This window comes from Ischnura elegans, chromosome 4 (assembly GCF_921293095.1).
Source record: "Ischnura elegans chromosome 4, ioIscEleg1.1, whole genome shotgun sequence".
NCBI lineage: Eukaryota > Metazoa > Arthropoda > Insecta > Odonata > Coenagrionidae > Ischnura > Ischnura elegans.
This window is the reverse complement of record NC_060249.1, coordinates 14,613,296-14,640,231: the sequence shown is the minus strand read 5'-3', so window position 1 is coordinate 14,640,231 and position 26,936 is coordinate 14,613,296. Positions and strand designations below refer to the sequence as shown.

The 26,936-nt window shown below is 35.6% G+C and overlaps 1 protein-coding gene across 1 annotated transcript; it reads right to left on the bottom strand.

Moving 5' to 3' along the window:
- Window positions 1-5,754: 5,754 nt before the first annotated feature.
- On the bottom strand, window positions 5,755-25,255 carry LOC124157220. Its single transcript, XM_046531773.1, has 3 exons — window positions 24,250-25,255; window positions 7,179-7,370; window positions 5,755-6,539 (listed from the first exon to the last, which is right to left on the bottom strand). Exons 1-3 carry the CDS (start codon window positions 25,253-25,255, stop codon window positions 5,755-5,757), a joined length of 1,983 nt encoding a protein of 660 aa, XP_046387729.1.
- Between the last annotated feature and the right edge of the window lie 1,681 nt (window positions 25,256-26,936).

Genomic DNA, 26,936 nt, shown 5'->3' with positions numbered 1-26,936 from the left:
AGGCTTCAATCTATTTTTTTACCTTTGACTCCCAGTATCATTATCTTGCTCTCATAGCCATACTAGTCCTTTCAACAAACGCTTCATTTGGCAACAGCTAATTTTGCTGTCATACTGTTTCCGATGCAAATATTTTATTCCACATTCCTCACTTCTAATTTCTCTTTTTTAATTAGGAAAATATATTTTTTTCTCACTCGAAACCACCAAAACCTTTTGTCTTTCGATGGTCATGTTTGAATCTCTCTCCTTATAATCTCTTTGAATCTTTCTCCTTGTATTTTCTGCAAGACCTTAAGATTCTTTGGGTTTCCGGTAAAGATAGAGATTAGGTACTTATCTGCCCGACGAAGCTTCATGAATTCTTCTCTCTAAGTCCATATGTTCGTCTAATCGCCTTTACTAAAAGTGCACTGTTCGACGACAATGGAAGACCAGAGTATTTTTTATTTTGCTTCCACGTTTCTTACACAATACGAGCAAATCCTATTGTCTCGGATGTCGCTGAGCTCTTAGACATGGCTTTCTTGACTCTAATCTGTTTAATGTCTCTGTAATCACCAAGAGTATCTCGAATTAATGATAGCATTGAGAAAATGCTACTTTTTCTCTTAAGAGGCTTAACTGTAAGGCTAAGTCCCTAATGCCATTGAGTTTATTTTCGTGGTAAGATCCTCAATAAGGTCTTTCACTCAGACCCGAAGTCGTAATTCGTTGAAAGACTTCGGTTGATGGAAGAGAAAGATAAGCTTCGGAGGAAAAAAAACTTATTCATCCGACGATCCTTTCATAGTTTGAAAGTAAGAAATCGCAAAAGTTTCCACTGCCCGCTATTCGTGAGTTGTTGACGTCATAAGAGTTTATACCTATCAAATCGTTCGGAGAGACCTGCTCAAAGAGACGAAGGAAACGCTCGCGAGAGAGGGAGAGTGTAAGCAAAAGCGAACCACGCGAGGTCGATGCACAAAGCCGAGGAACTGTTGAGACTCCGAAACCAGCTCGGCAGGAGTCAGTGACGTAATCAAAGTATCTGCGAATGGGCTGAGCTCGTCTGTTTTTCGCCGCGAATTGCTCGAGAAGTAGGGGGCGGGTCGAAAACCAGAATACGGATCCATTCACAGTTAGTCCTCGACATACGAGTAAGACGCGTTCCGATACCTTGTTCGTGAGTTGAAAAACCTAAGGGTACTCGCATAGTGAGGAAGTAGAGATGGAGGTGGAGATAGAGGTAGAGATGAAGATTGAGGTGGATGTCATCAGCTTGTAAGTGGTGGCTGATTGATCGTTAAGTAATCGCAAATTCAGTGCTCATCCCATAAATCAAGCGCCACAAGATCTGGGAGAATATCACCATCTGTATTTACAACTTCAGTATTACCCAGACAAATTTCAGGAATGCATAAATATGTCACAGGAAACGGGCCTTAAATGCACCAATCACGGAGAAGCCTCCCGATATACCTCGCGACACACTGCTCAAAAGACAAACTCTTTAGGTCTTCGAAAGCGGTCCAGCGCGACCTCCTGGTGATCCGCGAGGTACACCTCTACCTCGACCTGCTCACTATGCGCGCGCCCGTAACACACAATGCATGTGTGTTACTTCGAGGTACCGCGACCTCTATCTCTGTCTCCACCTCTTACCTCCTCACTATGGGAGTACCCTAAGCAAGGCAACGAAAATTGTAGTTATCCTGCGGAATGCAACACTGCGTCACAATTTTTCTTTAACCACCCGTTCGAACTCCCTACCCCACATGCTAACACCCAGGTTATCAGTAATTAAGCTACCTCTTTTCTACCGTCTTTCTGCCATAATAACGTCTCTCCCGACTGATATTAATCCTTAATCTTTGTCATATATAGAATATAGTATAGTTTTTTAACGACACGGAATTATCCCATTATGTGCAAAATTACCAAATAACTTCCTAAATACTGAGGATGTGGCCATCGCATTGGTTTGTTCTTTTTTTTTTGCTGCTGCATGATTTGAAATGTAATAAGCTTCTTTGTCTGATTTCTTATTGCGAAAGGCGCACTTTAAATGGGAAATATTAATGCGTGAATACTATCTTATTTGAAACAAAAATAAAATAAAGCAGAATGGAAATAAAATAAAAATGAATCATGGGAGGCAAGTGTTGCGTTTTTCTTAATTCAACTTTCAGCGAATGACTAAATGTGTGTAAGATTGTGCTTTCGTCGTAGCGCCTCTTTCTTTCACCTGTGCCAAATGTTTTCGATTAATTGCTCTTTCGGATTCGAGTGGACGACACCGTTAATCTGTTTCATATCCTTCGTCACATGATCCATAAATCTCGTCCTTGGCCTTTTTTTTTAGAGTTCTTCCCTTCCACATATCCTTCAAAGATTATCATTAGAACATCGCATTTAATGATGAAGGAGAGTGCCATTTTTCTTCACCTCTTCATTTGTGTACCCATTTAACTCATAGTATCGAAATTCTTGGAATGCTTAAGGCCTGATTTAAACACTTTTCTGAAAACTAGAAGCTTTTGTTTTGTTTGCATAATGGAAAAATACGGCCAATATCAGTTCCTTTAGAAACATTTTGGAGTTGTGTATTATTTCCGATGCAGAAGGAAAAAATATTTTTTATCTCCCCTCAATCAGCTGACATTTTCTTTGGCTCATAAAACGTGCTAATAAACACTGATGACAATGGCTCATTTAAACACTTCTCTGAAAACTGGAAGCTTTGTTTTGTTTTCATAATGGAAAAACACCGCCAAAATCAGTTCCTTTAGAAACATTTTGAAGTTGTGTATTATTTCCGATGCAGAAGGAAAAAATATTTTTTAGCTCCCCTCAATCAGCTGACACTTCCTTTGGTTCATAAAACGTGCTAATAAACACTGATGACAATGACTGATTTAAACACTTCTCTGAAAACTGGAAGCTTTTGTTTTGTTTTCATAATGGAAAAACACGGCCAAAATCAGTTCCTTTAGAAACATTTTGAAGTTGTGTATTATTTCCGATGCAGAAGGAAAAAATATTTTTTAGCTCCCCTCAATCAGCTGAAATTTCCTTTGGTTCATAAAACGTACTAATAAACACTGATGACAATGACTGATTTAAACACTTCTCTGAAAACTGGAAGCTTTTGTTTTGTTTTCATAATGGAAAAACACGGCCAAAATCAGTTCCTTTAGAAACATTTTGGAGTTGTGTATTATTTCCGATGCAGAAGGAAAAAATATTTTTTATCTCCCCTCAATCAGCTGAAATTTCCTTTGGTTCATAAAACGTGCTAATAAACCGAACTAAGAAAAAAAATATGCCACCAAGTTTCAACTTTTACGAAAGGATATTATGCATTAAAATATTTTCTAACGTCCTGATAAGATCCCCTAAATTATTTTGAAATTCATCCTAATAATCTGAGCCATTATATCCTCTTAAATACGATTGAAGCCTTTTTGGTATTTGGAAGGAAAATTTAGCAGCGAGGACTAATGAAGGGAGGTCGAATTTTAATTTTGATGGAAATGAGGGAACAAAAGAGTGGAAAGGAAGTGTGGCAACAGTGGAGAGAGAGAGATAATGAAAGAGGGAATGAGTTTTTTTTTAACCCTCGTGTATTTCATTCGACGAGAGGGAAAATACGAGAGTAACGAAAAGGGCTGTGAGGAAACTTTGAAACATGGTTCTCGAGAATTCTCACTTCAGAAAAGAGCGCTACTGTCGACACGACCCATTGGAGGCACAACAATGTTGCGAGATGTAGGTGAATTGAATGGGACAGCGGCGTGAGTATTGGAGCGCGAGAAATGCGTCTGTGGAAAGAGAAGTGGCAACAATGTATGTGTGTGTGTGTAGAGTGGCGCGCGAATTAATTACTCTCCTCAGAAGTGAAGGGGTTGGGGAAGTGCGGAGTGGAGGATGGGGCGGAGGGGTTAAGAGAAGGGTTGTTGAAGCAACTCCTCCCTCCAAACTAACAGCACGTCATTGCAATTCCATAAGCGTTTCGATACAGCGGGAAATACAAAATACAAGTAAGGTTATAATTTATCAGAACAATTCATTTCGATAATGCTTCTTTACGGAAGTAAGGCATGGATGGCATGGACAATGACGGCAGCGGAGAAATCAAGAATGGAGGTTCTCTAAATGTGGTGCTGCAGAAGAATGAGGAGGATCAAATGGATCGACCGAGTTAATAATGAGAGCTAAAAAGGATAAGGAGAGAAGAGAAGCCTCATGAAAACCTTGATAAGAAAACAGAACAACCTTATAGACCATACATATCTTGAGACATGATGCCCTGATGTTGACAATCGCCGAGGGATAAGTAGATGGCTAGAACGGAAAAGGATGACCTCGAACAAAATATATGGAACAAGTGAAGAAGATGTGAAAGAGAATAAATACGTAGGTGTGAAAAGATTAGCTGAAAGGAGAACTGAGTGGAGACCTGCGTCAAACCAATCCTAGGATTGTTGGCCAGTGATCATATAGCGTTAAGAACGATATTATGTTTTTACAAGCACTTATCATGTCTGGAAAATAGTTGTCAAAGTTTGCACAATTTTTTGTTTTGAAGCAAATTTAAAATTTATGTTACTACCCATAGCTCACCTTAAAACCTATGTCTTACTATATGTATACATTACTTAATGGTAAAATAGTTCTTGGAGTATAGGTCAAATGTATATGATGCAAAAAATTTGTTAGCCAACGCTTCAGTTTATTCAAAACCATCATCAGGGCTATGAATGAAAACATGAGAGCAATATAAAATACAATGATATACAATGCGTACAGAGGCTATCGAAGTAGCGAAAACATCCACATTCAACAGGGAGGACAGCTATTCGCTCTCTAACACCTGGAAGAGACTCTTACCCAAACGGACCAATCAGAACGCACCTAGCCCAAACCAAGGCCTATATAAGACGGGCAAAAACCTGCATCAAATACTTCGTACCTGAAGACGCCATCTGAAACGCCGACGAAACTGTCGTCATGAAGATGAAACGACGCGGAGGTCAACCCGAAAACCTTGCTACGCATGCTGCACCACCCCGCGAAAGTCTCCATCAACATTTGATATTTTCCACAGAAAGCGGATATAAAAATATCGAGAAATCTTAACGTGAGCTCTTGGGGTGGTGGGGTTTGTCAAATGCTTATTTTTGCATACCAGGGAGCGAGGAATGATAGTAATAAATGTGCTTACGTTAAAATTGAACGTTTCCTAACTCTCATTCAACCTGAAATTGATCGACACTGTAAGTAGGTAATCATATTATTCGATATGTGTGACAATTATCATATTCCATTCGAAGTTTGGCTCAAATAACTCCAAGGGATATAATGGAATGATTTTCAAATTACGCCGGGAATTCACGAGATTGGTGTTTTCATGGATAATGTAACTGCATCCGTTAAAATATTTCCCTGTAGCGCATTATGGTGATGAACGCTGAAGATATTTTCATTACGGTGCGGCTTGTTGTCGAATCCCCCGTGGGTAATAGACAGGCAGAGCCAGCTTTATTTGAAAAGGACATGTTCAGACATGGTCACATGGTACTTAATAACTGTTTATTAACCAATGTTACTTTACACTCTTACATTTTACATTGCGCACCGTACTACTCACTTATTTGCAGTGCTACCAACATAGAGATAGTACACCTCCCTCCTTGCAAAAAAAGAAAAACCTTAATGTCATACCTTCAAACAAAATTTGGTTACAAATACCAGCATTAACAAAAATTAAAGTCACAAATCAAACACTATCTTGGGTTTCTTCACTCTTTGACTACGTCTGAGTGAAATTTGGGTAGTCCCACCTTCAGGAGTTTTAGGGGTCACTAGATCACTTTGGGAGCTCTTACATTCAGAATCCATACATGAATCAGCCTGTGTTATTGATGTATCCATGCATTCCTTGAAACCACTATCACCAGCTGGTGGCTGTGGACTCACAGCCGATTTGAGTAGATGTTCACAACCTAAATCTATAACTCCATCCCCTTTTAGATAGTTCTCACGATCTGAAACCTGACTTCCACTAGTATGAGCAGTCTTTGAGTCTTTTAAGTTCTTCATAGGGGTTCTACCGTCACCTTCCTCTCTGGAGAGGATCTGTTTTAAATTCCTAACACAATATACATCTTCACTAGTACATATTACATACATCTTATTACCAATGGGTTTCACAACCACTCCATTTATCCATTTGTCCCCTTTTCCATAGTTTAAGATGTTCACTAAATCAGCAGGATGATATACTTTATAAGTACATACATCTGTGTGTTTCTTATTACTCAATACCTCAGAGAAACTTTGTTTCAACATAGTTAATTTTGTTCGAAGTTGTCTCCCCACTTGCAATTCTGCAGGTGGTTTCCCAGTGAAACAGTGTGGGGTAGAACGATACTTGAGAAGCCATCTCTGCAGCTTCTGATTATTTGACCCTTTATCATTAGTTGCTGCAGTGAGAGCCTTTTTGAAAGTTTGCACCCCTCTTTCAGCCAATCCATTGGAGGATGGATTATAAGGTGCTGTAAATAAATGACGAATACCATTTTCATGACAAAATTTCTTAAATTCACTGGAAGTTAGCTGAGGCCCATTATCAGTGACAATAGTTTTTGGAATGCCCCACCTAGCAATGAGTGTGTGCAGTACATCTATTGTGCTATCTGTTGTTATATTTTTCATCTTAAACACTTCAGGCCACTTGGAATGCGCATCAATGACAATTAAATACATACTACCCTGTAAAGGACCTGCAAAATCCAAATGCCATCTTATTCCAGGATATTATGGCCATTCCCAGTGATGTTTTTTTGAGTAACTCGGAGAATTTTGCGTGATTTGACAACCTGTGCATGTTTTTGTAATATTCTCTAAGTCTTTTCTAAGCTCAGGCCACCATACAAAATCTCTTGCTACCGCTTTCATTTTCACTACCCCCATATGCCCCTCATGTAATTCATTCAAAATTTTGCCCTGTAATACTTTTGGAATTACAGTTTTTCCATGCATTGTAATACAACCATCTATTATTGAGTAATTATGCTTATTCCTGGCATAAGGTTTAGTTTCCTCTGAAATGGTCTCAGGCCATCCTGAAATAACACAATGGAATATTTTGGACAATACCCTGTCTTTCTTAGTTTCCCTATTAATTTCCTCACTGGTTACAGGACTTAAATCCATTTCCAACAGATTTACTTTACACATGTCCTCAACATCACAATTAATATCATCCTCCTCATCCATTGCTGGTAACCTCGATGGCCCATCTGCATTGGCGTGTTTGTGTGTTGGTTTGTATTTCACACTGTAATCATAGTTGGCTAGAAACAATGCCCACCTCTGCAGCCTGTCTGCCGCAATGGTAGAAGCAGCTTTAGCAGGATTAAACATAGAAGCAAGCGGTTTGCTATCTGTTACAATTGTAAAGTGCCTACCTCAGAGGTAGCGATCATATTTTTTTATCGCCCATATGATGGCCAAAGCCTCCTTATGAATGTGGGCATATTTTTTTCACTGTCACTTAGTAACCTTGATGCAAAAGAGATGGGTTTATCGTCCCCTGATTCAAATACATGCGATAATGTCCCTGAAATGCCATAACTTGAGGCATCACATGCTAATTCTACATTTAAATTTGGGTTGTAGTGTACTAAAACTTTGTCAGATGCCACCAATTGTTTTGCCTTCTTAAAAGCCTTATCACATTCATGAGACCAATGCCATTTGGTTCCTTTTTTTAAGAGTTTATACATGGGAGTCAAAACCTCTGCAATTTTAGGCAGAAATCTATTGTAGTAGTTAACAAAACCACAAAATGCTTTTACCTCTGATACATTCTGTGGTCGAGGACAATCTGTTACTGATTTGATTCTTTTATTTGTTTTGTGTATCCCCTTGGCATCGATAATGTGTCCACAGTATTCTACAGACTCAGCCATAAAAATACATTTGTTTCTGTTTATGGTCAATCCCTTTTCTAGTAGTCTTTGAAAGAGTAACTCTAAATTTTTCAAGTGCTCGGAATCGGAACTACCAGTTATTAGCATATATAAAGTGGGAAACTAATTGATTGATTGTGTGATTGACACAAATTAGTAGCCCAAACTGTGATATTTGTGGGTATATGGAATATTGGACGTAAAAGTAAAAAAATATTCATCGGGAGGAAAAATCTGAAAAGTTGAAAAAGTCGATTAGTTTTCGAGATATATCGACTTGAATTAACATGGGAGCCTTATGGGACTACAACTTTTTCGCTTTAATTTTGTACTTTTAAACGTCCGAGGAACATTATATTCAATGGACATGAACTAGATTTTTTGGTCGATTTTTTGGTGTGGTTGCCATAGCGACGAATTGATATTTAGTATTTTTTATTACTGTTTGAATGCTCTCAATGCTTTTCTTATGGGAAAACTTTGGGAATTTTTTTGACCAACTTCCAATAATCGTACGACAAATTCCTTTGCCAAAAAGTTAGATAATTCTTTGGTTAATTTTTTGGCTATCTTGGAATTTTCGTACGTCGAAACAATTCCGAGGAATAAACGATTTCGATTTAACATTGTCGTGATGGGCGAATTTTCAAACTCGGATTTCAGCCTTGAGACATGTGCCATATGAAAATTTGGACTCTTTAGGAAAAACCGTTAGAGGGTTCTCCGAACCCTCACGTTTGAGCTCACTTTCTCCGTATCCCTCTTGGGTTATTCATAATTAAATTCCGAAAAATGTCCTGCACGCGAAAAATCATTGTCGCCATTTTTTTGTGGAGCATGCAATCTTGAATATCTTAGCAACCGTTTAAGCTAGAGAAATGAAATTTTCAGAGTAATACTTTTATCACAATGGTCAACTTTTGCAATGATGACCATTTCGCTCGATCGATTCATGTGCGAGTTATATCGATACCAATCTCCTTGGTTACGCTTTAAACGCTAATAACTTTTTTCTAAATCAAGGCATGAATGTGAAAGTCATATATAATACTACTGTTAATGTCTTTTCTTCGACAAAAGTTAAATCAAGCGAATCGAGCGATTACAGTCGAAGTTATGATCGATAAAAGGTTGCATTCGATTGAGCCATTTTTCAGACCTATTTACATAGTTACGGGGATAAAAATTATAAAAATATGTAAGGGAAGAAATGAATTATGCGAACACATAAATTATTTAGATGAGTATTGTTTCATAACGAAGATATATCAATATGAATTTATATCTTTTTGTATTAGGTCCCCGTAAGAAATACACGCATCGCCCTATATACGTCACCAATATAAGAACATAGACTAAATTTTGAAAGCGGGGATATTAGAGAAGGCAGGGATAAGGGAGTGACCATAGAAGGGATATCAATAGGATTGCGGATTTCACAGTACAGATGTCAGCAGTGTCTAATGTACGATTCGATTAGTATAGCAAATACGCAAATTGGCATAACTTGATAAGTATATACGTTGGACCAATGAAACTTAGTAAACAGGTACATCTTGGTATTCCTCACGATACTCTATGGTAGTATGTTTTGTATTCAGTCTCACGTTCGATATATATCGAATCTACTTTTTCTTAAAATATGTCGAATTGCTATAACATATAGGATTTTACATCTAGGGACATAGTTGAGCAGAAATTTCAAAGAGGTTACCCATACACTGGATGTTAAACCAATAGCATTGCGGATTTTACAGTACAGATGTCAGTATGATCGAAAAATCGATTCAATTATTATACCAAATACACAAATGGGTATAACTTGAAAAGTATACCCGTTGGACCAATGAAATTTGGCAAATGTGCACATCTTGGTATTCTTCACAATGCCCAACAGAAATATGTTTTGTATGTTGTCTAACGTGCGATATATATCGAATATGCTTTTTCTTCAAATATATCGAACTGCTATAACAAATAGGATATTACATCCAAGGGCATAGTTGACCAGGTTTTATATAGTTGATACCCATAGACAGAAAGTTAAACCAATAGCATTTCGGATTTTACAGTACAGATGTCAGTAGGATCGAAAAATCGATTCGATTATTATAGCAAATACGTAAATTGGCATAACTTCAATACTATATCCGCTGGACCAATGAAATATCGTGAATGGGTAAATCCTGGTATTCCTCACAATGCCCAATGGAAAAATGGTTTGTATGTAGTCTCACGTTCGATATATATCGAATCTACTTTTTCTTAAAAGATATCGAATTGCTATAACCTATAGGATTTTACATCTAGGGACATAGTTGACCAGGAATTTTAAAGAAGTTACCCATACACTGGATTTTAAACCAATAGCATTGCGGATTTTACGGTACAGATGTCAGTATGATCGAAAAATCGATTCAATTATTATAGCAAATACACACAATGGTATAACTTGAAAAGTATACCAGTTGGACCAATGAAATTTGGCGATTGGTAACATCTTGGTATTCCTTACGATGCCCAACAGAAATATGTTTTGTATGTTGTCTAACGTGCGATATATATCGAATATGCTTTTTCTTCAAATATATCGAACTGCTATAACAAATTGGATATTACATCCAAGGGCATAGTTGACCAAGTATTATATAGTAGATATCAATAGACTTTAAATTAAACCAATAGCATTTCGGATTTTACAGTACAGATGTCAGTATGATCGAAAAATTGATTCGATTATTATAGCAAATACGTAAATTGGCATAACTTCAATACTATATCCGCTGGACCAATGAAATATCGTGAATGGGTATATCCTGGTATTCCTCACAATGCCCAATGGAAATATGTTCTGTATATAGTCTCACGTTCGATATATATCGAATCTACTTTTTCTTATAAGATATCGAATTATTATAACATTTAGGATTTTACATCCAAGGATATAGTTGACCAAGAATCATATAGAATATACCCGTAGACTGGAAGTTAAACCAATAGTATTGCGGATTTTAAAGTACAGATGTAAGTATATTCGAAAGATCGATACGATAATTATAGCAAATACGCAAATTGGCATAACTTGATTGCTATATAAGTTGGACCAAAGAAATTTTGGGAATTGGTATATCATTATATTTCTCACAATGCCCAATAGAAATATGTTTTGTATATAGTCTCACATGCGATATATATCGAATCTTCATTTTCCAATTTATATCGATTTGCCTTAACATTTAGGATTTTACATCCACAGGCATTTTTGACCAGGAATTATAGAGTAGATAACTATTAACTGGAATTATAATATACAGCATTGCGGATTTTTAAGTGTAGAAGGCAGTTTAATCGAAAGATAGAATCGATTATTTTAGGAAATAATGATGTATTTAATTTCTTTAAGTCTGCTGTATTCAAAGGTTAAAAATCATAAATGGAGGTGATACAATCCTAGGGTAAGGGCTAAAATAAGAAAAATCTGTTACATTTCATCAGTTCATTTATCGTACACTATATATTTTTCTACATTGCGTAAATCATTCATATCAAAACGGTTCCACGAAGCAATGATCACCGTGGTTACTAAGAAGGTCTTAAGTATTGTTGACAGTGAATGAGCGAATTGCCCGCATATTTCAATCAGTCAAAACGATATTTTGAGTGTTTCTTTCGCTTTTTGAACCACTTATGGGCACATGACTCGGAAACATGTGACACAACAATGTTCCCACCTCCCTAATTACCCGCTTGAAGAATTCAAGCACCCAATCGACTCGTTAGCATATATAAAGTGGGAAACTAATTGATTGATTGTGTGATTGACACAAATTAGTAGCCCAAACTGTGATATTTGTGGGTATATGGAATATTGGACGTAAAAGTAAAAAAATATTCATCGGGAGGAAAAATCTGAAAAGTTGAAAAAGTCGATTAGTTTTCGAGATATATCGACTTGAATTAACATGGGAGCCTTATGGGACTACAACTTTTTCGCTTTAATTTTGTACTTTTAAACGTCCGAGGAACATTATATTCAATGGACATGAACTAGATTTTTTGGTCGATTTTTTGGTGTGGTTGCCATAGCGACGAATTGATATTTAGTATTTTTTATTACTGTTTGAATGCTCTCAATGCTTTTCTTATGGGAAAACTTTGGGAATTTTTTTGACCAACTTCCAATAATCGTACGACAAATTCCTTTGCCAAAAAGTTAGATAATTCTTTGGTTAATTTTTTGGCTATCTTGGAATTTTCGTACGTCGAAACAATTCCGAGGAATAAACGATTTCGATTTAACATTGTCGTGATGGGCGAATTTTCAAACTCGGATTTCAGCCTTGAGACATGTGCCATATGAAAATTTGGACTCTTTAGGAAAAACCGTTAGAGGGTTCTCCGAACCCTCACGTTTGAGCTCACTTTCTCCGTATCCCTCTTGGGTTATTCATAATTAAATTCCGAAAAATGTCCTGCACGCGAAAAATCATTGTCGCCATTTTTTTGTGGAGCATGCAATCTTGAATATCTTAGCAACCGTTTAAGCTAGAGAAATGAAATTTTCAGAGTAATACTTTTATCACAATGGTCAACTTTTGCAATGATGACCATTTCGCTCGATCGATTCATGTGCGAGTTATATCGATACCAATCTCCTTGGTTACGCTTTAAACGCTAATAACTTTTTTCTAAATCAAGGCATGAATGTGAAAGTCATATATAATACTACTGTTAATGTCTTTTCTTCGACAAAAGTTAAATCAAGCGAATCGAGCGATTACAGTCGAAGTTATGATCGATAAAAGGTTGCATTCGATTGAGCCATTTTTCAGACCTATTTACATAGTTACGGGGATAAAAATTATAAAAATATGTAAGGGAAGAAATGAATTATGCGAACACATAAATTATTTAGATGAGTATTGTTTCATAACGAAGATATATCAATATGAATTTATATCTTTTTGTATTAGGTCCCCGTAAGAAATACACGCATCGCCCTATATACGTCACCAATATAAGAACATAGACTAAATTTTGAAAGCGGGGATATTAGAGAAGGCAGGGATAAGGGAGTGACCATAGAAGGGATATCAATAGGATTGCGGATTTCACAGTACAGATGTCAGCAGTGTCTAATGTACGATTCGATTAGTATAGCAAATACGCAAATTGGCATAACTTGATAAGTATATACGTTGGACCAATGAAACTTAGTAAACAGGTACATCTTGGTATTCCTCACGATACTCTATGGTAGTATGTTTTGTATTCAGTCTCACGTTCGATATATATCGAATCTACTTTTTCTTAAAATATGTCGAATTGCTATAACATATAGGATTTTACATCTAGGGACATAGTTGAGCAGAAATTTCAAAGAGGTTACCCATACACTGGATGTTAAACCAATAGCATTGCGGATTTTACAGTACAGATGTCAGTATGATCGAAAAATCGATTCAATTATTATACCAAATACACAAATGGGTATAACTTGAAAAGTATACCCGTTGGACCAATGAAATTTGGCAAATGTGCACATCTTGGTATTCTTCACAATGCCCAACAGAAATATGTTTTGTATGTTGTCTAACGTGCGATATATATCGAATATGCTTTTTCTTCAAATATATCGAACTGCTATAACAAATAGGATATTACATCCAAGGGCATAGTTGACCAGGTTTTATATAGTTGATACCCATAGACAGAAAGTTAAACCAATAGCATTTCGGATTTTACAGTACAGATGTCAGTAGGATCGAAAAATCGATTCGATTATTATAGCAAATACGTAAATTGGCATAACTTCAATACTATATCCGCTGGACCAATGAAATATCGTGAATGGGTAAATCCTGGTATTCCTCACAATGCCCAATGGAAAAATGGTTTGTATGTAGTCTCACGTTCGATATATATCGAATCTACTTTTTCTTAAAAGATATCGAATTGCTATAACCTATAGGATTTTACATCTAGGGACATAGTTGACCAGGAATTTTAAAGAAGTTACCCATACACTGGATTTTAAACCAATAGCATTGCGGATTTTACGGTACAGATGTCAGTATGATCGAAAAATCGATTCAATTATTATAGCAAATACACACAATGGTATAACTTGAAAAGTATACCAGTTGGACCAATGAAATTTGGCGATTGGTAACATCTTGGTATTCCTTACGATGCCCAACAGAAATATGTTTTGTATGTTGTCTAACGTGCGATATATATCGAATATGCTTTTTCTTCAAATATATCGAACTGCTATAACAAATTGGATATTACATCCAAGGGCATAGTTGACCAAGTATTATATAGTAGATATCAATAGACTTTAAATTAAACCAATAGCATTTCGGATTTTACAGTACAGATGTCAGTATGATCGAAAAATTGATTCGATTATTATAGCAAATACGTAAATTGGCATAACTTCAATACTATATCCGCTGGACCAATGAAATATCGTGAATGGGTATATCCTGGTATTCCTCACAATGCCCAATGGAAATATGTTCTGTATATAGTCTCACGTTCGATATATATCGAATCTACTTTTTCTTATAAGATATCGAATTATTATAACATTTAGGATTTTACATCCAAGGATATAGTTGACCAAGAATCATATAGAATATACCCGTAGACTGGAAGTTAAACCAATAGTATTGCGGATTTTAAAGTACAGATGTAAGTATATTCGAAAGATCGATACGATAATTATAGCAAATACGCAAATTGGCATAACTTGATTGCTATATAAGTTGGACCAAAGAAATTTTGGGAATTGGTATATCATTATATTTCTCACAATGCCCAATAGAAATATGTTTTGTATATAGTCTCACATGCGATATATATCGAATCTTCATTTTCCAATTTATATCGATTTGCCTTAACATTTAGGATTTTACATCCACAGGCATTTTTGACCAGGAATTATAGAGTAGATAACTATTAACTGGAATTATAATATACAGCATTGCGGATTTTTAAGTGTAGAAGGCAGTTTAATCGAAAGATAGAATCGATTATTTTAGGAAATAATGATGTATTTAATTTCTTTAAGTCTGCTGTATTCAAAGGTTAAAAATCATAAATGGAGGTGATACAATCCTAGGGTAAGGGCTAAAATAAGAAAAATCTGTTACATTTCATCAGTTCATTTATCGTACACTATATATTTTTCTACATTGCGTAAATCATTCATATCAAAACGGTTCCACGAAGCAATGATCACCGTGGTTACTAAGAAGGTCTTAAGTATTGTTGACAGTGAATGAGCGAATTGCCCGCATATTTCAATCAGTCAAAACGATATTTTGAGTGTTTCTTTCGCTTTTTGAACCACTTATGGGCACATGACTCGGAAACATGTGACACAACAATGTTCCCACCTCCCTAATTACCCGCTTGAAGAATTCAAGCACCCAATCGACTCGTTACATATTTAAAGCTGGAAAGTAATTCATTGATTGGGTGATTGACACAAATTAGTAGCCCAAACTGTGATAGGTGTGGGTATATGGAATATTGGACGTAAAAGTAAAAAAAAATTCATCGGGAGGAAAAATCTGAAAAGTTGAAAAAGTCGATTAGTTTTTGAGATATATCGACTTGAATTAACATGGGAGCCTTATGGGACTACGACTTTTTCGCATTTATTTTTTACTTTTAAACGCCCGAGGAACATGATATTCAATGGACATGGACTAGATTTTTTGGTCGATTTTTTGGTGTGGTTGTCATAGCGACGAATTGATATTTAGTATTTTTTATTACTGTTTGAATGCTCTCCATGCTTTTCTTATGGGAAAACTTTGGAAATTTTTTTGACCAACTTCCAATAATCGTACGACAAATTCCTTTGCCAAAAAGTTAGATAATTCTTTGGGTAATTTTTTGGCTATCTTAAAATTTTCGTACGTCGATACAATTCCGAGGAATAAACGATTTCGATTTAACATTGTCGTGATGGGCGAATTTTCAAACTCGGATTTCAGCCTTGAGACATGTGCCATATGAAAATTTGGACTCTTTAGGAAAAACCGTTAGAGGGTTCTCCGAACCCTCACGTTTGAGCTCACTTTCTCCGTATCCCTCTTGGGTTATTCATAATTAAATTCCGAAAAATGTCCTGCACGCGAAAAATCATTGTCGCCATTTTTTTGTGGAGCATGCAATCTTGAATATCTTAGCAACCGTTTAAGCTAGAGAAATGAAATTTTCAGAGTAATACTTTTATCAAAATGGTCAACTTTTGCAATGATGACCATTTCGCTCGATCGATTCATGTGCGAGTTATATCGATACCAATCTCCTTGGTTACGCTTAAATCGCTAATAACTTTTTTCTAAATCAAGGTATGAATGTGAAAGTCATAAATAATACTACTGTTAATGTCTTCTCTTCGACAAAAGTTAAATCAAGCGAATCGAGCGATTACAGTCGAAGTTATGATCGATAAAAGGTTGCATTCGATTGAGCCATTTTTCAGACCTATTTACATAGTTACGGGGATAAAAATTATAAAAATATGTAAGGGAAGAAATGAATTATGCGTACACATAAATTATTTAGTTGAGTATTGTTTCCTAACGAAGATATATCAATATGAATTAATATCTTTTTGTATTAGGTCCCCGTAAGAAATACACGCATCGCCCTATATACGTCACCAATATAAGAACATAGGCGAAATTTTGAAAGCGGGGATAGTAGAGAAGAGAGGGATAAGGGAATGGCCATCGAATGGAGGGGTTAAAAATAGGATGCGAATTTTTCAATACAGGTGGCAGTATAGTCGAATGTACGATTCGATTTTTAAAGCAAATACGCAAATTGGCATAAAATGATAAGTGTATACGTTGGACCAATGAAATTCAGTGAATTGGTACATCATGGTATTCCTCACAATGCGCAATGGAAACATGTTTTGTATATAGTCTCACGCTCGATATATATCGAATCTACTTTTTCTTAAAATATATCGAATTGCTATAGCATATAGGATTTTACATCTAAGGACATAGTAGACCAGGAAATATATAGTAGATACCCATAGACCAGAAATTAAACCAAAAACATTGCGAATTTTTAAGTACAGATGTCAGTATGATCGAAAAATCGATTCGATTATTATAGCAAATACGTTAATTGGCATAACTTCAATAGTGTTTCCGTTTGACCAATGAAATTTGGTGAATGGGTACATCTTTATATTCCTCACAATGCCCAATGAAAATTTGTTTTGCATGTAGTCTCACATTCGATATATATCGAATCTGCTTTTTCACAATTTATATCGAATAGCTATAAGATATAGGATTTTACACCCACGGGCATTGTTGACCAGGAATTATATAGTAGATGACCATAGACTGGATATAAAAAAATTTCATTGCGGATTTTACATTACAGATGTCAGTATAATCGAAAGATCGAATAGATTATTTTAGCAAATACGCAAATTGGCATAACTGGATTAGTAAATACGTTGGACCAATGAAAATTGGTGAATGGGTACATCTTGGTATTCCTCACATTGCCCAATGGAAATATTGTTTATGTTTAGTCTCACGTTCGATATATAACGAATCTACTTTTTCTTAAAATATATCGAATTGCTATAACATATAGGATTTTACACCCACGGGCATTGTTGACCAGCAATCATATAGAAGATGACCATAGGCTGGATATTAAAAAAATGTCATTGCGGATTTTACATTACAGATGTCCGTATAATCGAAAGATCGAATCGATTATTTTAGCAAATACGCAAATTGGTATAACTGGATTAGTAAATACGTTGGACGCTTGAAAATTGGTGAATGGGTACATCTTGGTATTCCTCACATTGCCCAATGGAAATATGTTTTGCATGTAGTCTCACGTTCGATACATATCGAATCTGCTTTTTCACAAATTATATCGAATAGCTATAACATTTAGGATTTTACACCCACGGGCACTGTTGACCAGCAATTATATAGAAGATGACCATATCGTGGAAATAAAATCAATATCGTTGCGGAGTTTACAGTACAGATGTCAGTATAATCGAAAGATCGATTCGATAGTTATAGCAAATGCTGAAAATTAGCATATTTTGATTAGTATATACGTTGCACCAATGAAATTTTGTGAATGGGTACATCTTGGGATTCCTCACAATGCCCAATTGAAATATTGTTTATGTTTAGTCTCACGTTCGATATATATCGAATCTACTTTTTCTTAAAATATATCGAATTGCTATAACATAAGATTTTACATCCAAGGACATAGTTGACCAGGAAATATAGAGAAGATTTCTATTAACTGGAATTAAAATCCACGGCATTGCGGATATTACAGTGCAGATTGCAGTTTTATCGAAAGATCGATTCCATAATTGTAGCAAATACGCGAATTGGCATAACATGATTAGTATTTACGTTGGACCAATGACACTTGGTAAATGGGTACATCTTGGTATTCCTCACAATGCTCAACTGAAATATTTTTTGTATGTAGTCTCACGTTCGATATAAATCGAATTTACTTTTCCTTAAAATATATCGAATTGCTATTACAGGTAGGATTTTACATCCAAGGACATAGTTGACCAGGAATTATGTAGTAGATACCCATACACTGAAAGTAAAACCAATAGCACTGCGGATTTTACAGTACAGATGTCAGTATGATCGAAAAGTCGATTCGATTATTATAGCAAATACGTAAATTGGCATAACTTCAATAGTTTTTCCGTTGGACCAATGAAATTTGGTGAATGGGTACATCTTGGTCTTCCTCACAATGCCCAATGGAAATATGCTTTGCGTGTAGTCTCACGATCTATATATATTGAATATGCTTTTTCTTAAAATATATCGAATCGTTATTACATACAGTATTTTCTATCCACGTACATAGTTGACCAGGAATTTTAGGGTTGATGATCGAAAACTGGAACAGGATAGCGAATTTTCAATACACGTGTCAGTATACTTGATAATTCGATACGATAATGATAGCAAATATGCCAAAGCTATTTTTCAAATTGGAATATCTTGAGAATAACTATTTTTTAGTACCAAAGAAATTTGGGGAATCGTTACAATTTAGTATTTTACACACTGCATTATGGACATATGTTTTGCGAGTGGTACATCTTTATATATATATCTAAGGAATCTGCGTTTCTTTTTCAAGTTTCGCTTATCACAACGCTTTTGAACTTTAAGAGTTGAAAAATAACCACAAAATCATCACTGTCTTGAAATTTTAAAAACCTTATTCCAATTAGGTCTCAGTGCTAAACTTAGCCTATTCAAATAATGAACTATCCGTCAAATGAAATCATATTGAAAATAACAAATAATTTTAAAAGTAAACAATTAAGTTCCTTACCCTTTCAAAAACCGGCAGGGAAATTTTTGAATATTTTAAACACTTATGGACACAATACTCGACAACACGTGACACAACAATGTTCCCACTCTCTTAATTACCCGCTTGAAGAATTCAAGCACCCAATCGACTCGTTACATATATAAAGTGGGAAAGTAATTGATTGATTGGGTGATTGACACAAATTAGTAGCCAAAACTGTGATATTTGTGGGTATATGGAATATTGGACGTGAAAGTAAAAAAAAATTCATCGGGAGGAAAAATCTGAAAACTTTAAAAAGTCGATTAGTTTCCGAGATATATCGACTTGAATTAACATGGGAGCCTTATGGGACTACGACTTTTTCGCTTTAATTTCGTACTTTTAATCGTCCGAGGAATATGATATTCAGTGGACATGGACTAGATTTTTTGGTCGATTTTTTGGTGTGTTTGGCATAGCGACGAATTGATATTTAGTATTTTTTATTACTGTTTGAATGCTCTCAATGCTTTTCTTATGGGAAAACTTTGGGAATTTTTTTGACCAACTTCCAATAATCGTACGACAAATTCCTTTGCCAAAAAGTTAGATAATTCTTTGGTTAATTTTTTGGCTATCTTGGAATTTTCGTACGTCGATACAATTCCGAGGAATAAACGATTTCGATTTAACATTGTCGTGATGGGCGAATTTTCAAACTCGGATTTCAGCCTTGAGACATGTGCCATATGAAAATTTGGACTCTTTAGGAAAAACCGTTAGAGGGTTCTCCGAACCCTCACGTTTGAGCTCATTTTCTCCGTATCCCTCTTGGGTTATTCATAATTAAATTCCGAAAAATGTCCTGCACGCGAAAAATCATTGTCGCCATTTTTTTGTGGAGCATGCAATCTTGAATATCTTAGCAACCGTTTAAGCTAGAGAAATGAAATTTTCAGAGTAATACTTTTATCAAAATGGTCAACTTTTGCAAAGATGACCATTTCGCTCGATCTATTCATGCGCGAGTTATATCGATACCAATCTCCTTGGTTACGCTTAAATCGCTAATAACTTTTTTCTAAATCAAGGCATGAATGTGAAAGTCATATATAATACTACTGTTAATGTCTTCTCTTCGACAAAAGTTAAATCAAGCGAATCGAGCGATTAGAGTCGAAGTTATGATCGATAAAAGGTTGCATTCAATTGAGCCATTTTTCAGACCTATTTACATAGTTACGGGGTTAAAAATTAAAAAAATATGTAAGGGAAGAAATGAATTATGCGTACACATTAATTATTTAGATGAGTATTGTTTCCTAACGAAGATATATCAATATGAATTTATATCTTTTTGCATTAGGTCCCCGTAAGAAATACACGCATCGCCCTATATACGTCACCAATATAAGAACATAGGCGAAATTTTGAAAGCGGGGATATTAGAGAAGGCAGGGATAAGGGAGTGACCATAGAAGGGATATCAATAGGATTGCGGATTTCACAGCACAGATGTCAGCAGTGTCTAATGTACGATTCGATTAGTATAGCAAATACGCAAATTGGCATTAAATGATAAGTGTATACGTTGGACCAATAAAATTTAGAGAATTGGTACATCATGGTATTCCTCAAAATGCGCAATGGAAACATGTTTTGTATATAGTCTCACGCTCGATATATATCGAATCTACTTTTTCTTAAAATATATCGAATTGCTATAGCATATAGGATTTTACATCTAAGGACATAGTAGACAAGGAAATACATAGTAGATACCCATATCCCCGAAATTAAACCAAAAACATTGCGAATTTCAAAGTACAGATGTCAGTATGATCGAAAAGTCGATTCGATTATTATAGCAAATACGTTAATTGGCATAACTTCAATTGTGTTTCCGTTGGACCAATGAAATTTGGTGAATGGGTACATCTTTGTATTCCTCACCATGCCCAATGGAAATTTGTTTTGTATGTAGTCTCACGCTCGATATATATCGAATATAATTTTTATTAAAATATATCGAATTGCTATAACACATAGAATTTTACATCCAAGGACATATTTGACCAGGAATTATACAGTAGATACCCATAGACTGTAAGTTAAACCAAAAGCAATGCGGATTTTAAAGTACAGATGTCAGTATGATCGAAGAATCGATTCGATTATTCTAGCAAATACGTTAATTGGCATAACTTCAATAGTGTTTCCGTTTGACCAATGAAATATGTTGAATGGGTACATCTTTTTATTCCTCACAATGTCCAATGAAAATATGTTTTGCATGTAGTCTCACATTCGATATATATCGAATCAGGTTTTTCACAATTTATATCGAATAGCTATAACATATAGGATTTTAGACCCACGGGCATTGTTGACCAGGAATTATATAGTAGATGACCATAGACTGGATATAAAAAAATGTCATTGCGGATTTTGCATTACAGATGTCAGTATAATCGAAAGATCGAATCGATTATTATAGCAAATACGCAAATTGGCATAACTGGATTAGTATATAAGTTGGACCAATGAAAATTGGTGAATGGGTACATCTTGGTATTCCTCACATTGCCCAATGGAAATATGTTTTAAATGTAGTTTCACATTCGATACATATCGAATCTGCTTTTTCACAAATTATATCGAATAGCTATAACATTTAGGATTTTACACCCACGGGCATTGTTGACCAGCAATTATATAGAATATGACCATGGCGTGGAAATAAAATCAATATCGTTGCGGCTTTTACAGTGCAGATGTCAGTATAATCGAAAGATCGATTCGATTATTATAGCAAAAACGTTAATTGGCATAACTTCAATTGTGTTTCCGTTGGACCAATGAAATTTGGTGAATGGGTACATCTTGGGATTCCTCACAATGCCCAATTGAAATATTATTTGTGTTTAGTCTCACGTTCGATATATATCGAATCTACTTTTTCTTAAAATATGTCGAATTGCTATAACATATAGGATTCTACATCCAAGGACATAGTTGACCAGGAAATATAGAGAAGATTTCTATTAACTGGAATTAAAATCTACGTCATTGCGGATATTACAGTGCAGATAGCAGTTTTATCGAAACATCGATTCGATAATTGTAGCAAATACGCGAATTGGCATAACATGATTAGTATTTACGTTGGACCAATGAAATTTGGTGAATGGGTACATCTTGGTCTTCCTCACAATGCCCAATGGAAATATGCTTTGCGTGTAGTCTCACGATCTATATATATTGAATATGCTTTTTCTTAAAATATATCGAATCGTTATTACATACAGGATTTTCTATCCACGTACATAGTTGACCAGGAATTTTAGGGTTGAGGATCGAAGACTGGAACAGGATTGCGAATTTTCAATACACGTGTCAGTATACTTGATAATTCGATACGATAATGATAGCAAATATACCAAAGCTATTTTTTTCAAATTGGAATATCTTGAGAATAACTATTTTTTAGTACCAAAGAAATTTGGGGAATCGTTACAATTTAGTATTTTACACACTGCATTATGGACATATGTTTTGCGAGTGGTACATCTTTATATATTTATCTAAGGAATCTGCGTTTCATTTTCAAGTTTCGTTTACCACAACGCTTTTGGACTTTAAGAGTAGAAAAATAACCACAAAATCATCACTGTCTTGAAATTTTAAAAACCTTATTCCAATTATGTCTCAGCGCTAAACTTAGCCTATTCAAATAATGAACTATCCGCCAAATGAAATCAAATTGGTAATAACAAATAATTTTAAAAGTTAACAATTAAGTTCCTTACCCTTTCAAACACCGGCAGGGAAATTTTTGAATATTTTTAACACTTATGGACACAATGCTCGACAACACGTGACACAACAATGTTCCCACCCTCCTAATTACCCGCTTGAAGAATTCAAGCACCCAATCGACTCGTTAATATATCATCTTGAAAACAGAAACAATTCGGTATCCCTGTAAGTATCTGATCCATACATTGTTGCCATATGGCAGGAGCAGAAGCAATACCAAACGCTAGCCTTGTATATTGATACAGTCCTTTGTGGGTTGCGATTGTTAGAATTTCTTGTGAATCCTTGTTCATCTTTAGATGATGATATGCTGAGTTTAGATCTAACTTGGTAAACTTCTTCCCACCCTCAAGATGACTGAAAATGTCCTCTATTCTTGGTAATGGATATTGGGGAACCACTAAATTTGGGTTAAAAGTTACCTTAAAATCCCCACATATTCTTACTCTATCCACTCCCTTAGGTCTTGGAACAATTGGGGTAGCCCATTCACTGTTATCTACTTTCACTAAGATGTTCTGTTTTACCATTAGATCTATTTCTTTTTCAATGAGGGGTTTGTACGCATAGGGTGGATGTCTGAACTTCATTGCTTTTGGTTTGGCATCCTCTTTTAGCCAGAGTTTCCCCTCAATACCTTTTAAAACCCCTGGTTTGATGTCAAACAATGTTTCATACTCTTCCAGCAATGAAGCCAGATTGTTTCCAACCCTCTCAATTTTCTTTACCTTTCCTTGCACTATTTCCCATTCCACAGGAATTTCTTTTAACCAATCTCTACCCACAATGGGTTTACAATCATTTTCTACAACATATAGCATTAGGGTTTTCTTGATATTTTTAACTCTAACATCTACCAGACATTCCCCCACAAGAATTATTCTTTCTCCTGTGTAGGTTTTCAGATGCACATTACTGTGTTTCAAGAGTTTGTCAGGAAATGTTTCATAAAACTGAGAGTTTGACTAGTTTAGGGTAACTGCGGAACCAGTATCATTTTCAAATGGAACATGCTTTCCCTCAACAATTATGGTTAGATACCACGCATCCTTTTGTTTAATTTTCCGTTTATATCGATTTCGAATGTTTGGATTTACCTTACTTTCAGAAACAAGACCAACCTTGGAAGCTTTACAGCAATTAGAAATACCTTTCACGTGGTTTCCTTTTGAAGTGGTTTTCTTATTACCAGAATTAGTTACCACCACATCACAAAATAAGCTGTCCTTGTCATCTTCTTCTGAATCCGAACTTCCTTGTTCCTCCAGGGAGTTCACTATCGCCTTATTGTTCCGGGTATCGTTGCGATCATAGCAAACCTTAGAAATGTGACCTTTTTTCCCACACTTTTCACAGGTAGATTTCCTCTTGGGACATCTAGGTCTGGTATGCCCCTTTTCACCACAACAATAACACGTCAGTTGATTGGTCATAGTTGCAGCCTTCTCACGTACCACTCCATCTTGCCGTCGAGCGGCTGACTTAGGTTTAAATTGAACTTTATTCACACTTTGGTTCTGATTCACTTCAGAAGCATATCTCACTGCTGCTTCCACGGAAAGTGCTATCTCAGAAGCCCTGGCCCAGCTCAAATTATCACCTTCTTCAAACAATCTCTGCCTGATACGTTCTGACTTCAAACCTACCACCAACTGATCTCTGAGGCGATCTCCTAAAGTTTCATTGAACTTACAATGCTTGGTCAACACTTTTAAAGCGCTTATGTATTCCATTACTGTTTCCCCCTGTTGCTGCATCCTCTGACCAAACACCGTTCGAGAGCGAATTGACGATGGTTCGGGTTCCAATCTGCGCCCCAACTCACGACATAACTCGTCAAATGTTCTCGTACCTGGTTCTACTGGATGTAAAATATTTATCAGCGACTCCACAGTGTTAAATCCTACATGTCCAAGGAATAAATCCACTTGCTTCTCTGGAGGAACATTTTGCGCGCGAAACTGATGTTTTAGTACCGTAACATAAGTTGACCATGACACTTCAGATTCATTAAAAGGCTTAATGTTGATGGAAAACTTTTGATTAGCCATTACAGTTAATGAATCGTTGTGTATCCCATCCTCGTCGCCACTGTTATGTTCAGACATGGTCACATGGTACTTAATAACTGTTTATTAACCAATGTTACTTTACACTCTTACATTTTACATTGCGCACCGTACTACTCACTTATTTGCAGTGCTACCAACATAGAGATAGTACAGCTTTCCTCTCAACATTCACGTTAATTCCACGTAGGCCATGTATTTTCGGTTTATGTGATATTACTCTCCAGTATTCCTCATTTATTCTTTTGATACTTTGGCAATGTTTTCGGTCTTTTGATCTTATTTTTATGGAAATAATTTAGTAAATAAACCGATTGTATTCTTTAATAGTGGTAGGTATCTGTTAGTTGGGGAAGCTGGTTGATCCGTTGCAGAACAGTTATAAGGTTTGGACGTTTAATTAAAATTTAGTCAAGGAATCTAAACAATAAAGTCTCTAAACTGCAGGAAATGTACCTCTGTGTCGCTATGAAAATACATTTGTAAAAATGAATTTATGTTTTAAATTTTAAGTAACGTAAGAGTAAAGAGTTGGGAAATGTGCTTTGAACCTCCTCATTTGCAAGTTATCCCATGGGAGAAATGACTTATCATAATTTATTTTCATATCTAAAACAAATACATTTTAACCGAATCTCATTGAATAAAATATCTTTCGATTTATTGTAACAAATACATTAGCATGAATTATTGCTCAGAGAGTTATGCCAATCACAAAAGTTAATTAATTAATCAAGAAAAAACCCGATGCATGGTAGTCGAAGTAAAATTTGAAGAAAAGTACGTTGTAATGAATTTCTGGAAATAATAACTCCTTTCGACAGAGTTATATCGTTCAGGTTACCCATGTACACTGTTGTAGAATCCGTTAAATATCGGAGTAAGACTCCATGATGGTATATCGTGGAATAAACATATTGGGGAGATGACAGGTCAAGGTAATCGAAAAATGACAACATTTTGTATGGTCCACAGATGTTTCTTAACCAACCTAGGCTTCAACAAAGTATGCCTTCATCCATGATAATGATAAAATTTTGTCTGTGATTATTATACTTGGATTAATTTAAATAATAAACAATTTTATATTAGGTATTTGAAAATGTATTTTGAGGCATAACTCTTCAACATGTGTATCAACAAAGCTCAAGGGAGTAGATACTCTATAATTTTCCTTTTCACATCTTAAACAAACTAAATCAATCTTGTTGAAAAACATGTATTTTTATAATTCATGTACATATATCTACGTATAAAATTACGGAAATTCAATCTGCTACCATCAGCCGCCGCGGAAGTGGGCACTTTACCTTTGTGCGGAATGGAGGCTTATAGTTGTGCGTTATTTTATCCAATAGGGTAGTTTCCTTCATCAATGAATACGAAAGGCAATGATTGTGATTCGTTACCCACCATTAGTGTATTCATAATATACAAGTTATTTGGTTTTAGAAATACCGGTTTAGACGAATGGCAAGGGTCAATTTTATTCTCATTTGAAAAAGGCCAGATTGGCGCCCATGCGATGCCACTCCACGTGACGTCATAGGGACCTAGTTTCTATACGAGTAGATAGGAGTTTTATATCGTCTGAGATTACCAATGCATGCATGAAGCACAGATCTCAGGGAAACATGTCTTAATAATCACCTATTAAAATAAAAATATGGTCGGAAAGTTTCCTTCGTTTGATAAGGTATTAATAATCCTTATTTAAGCC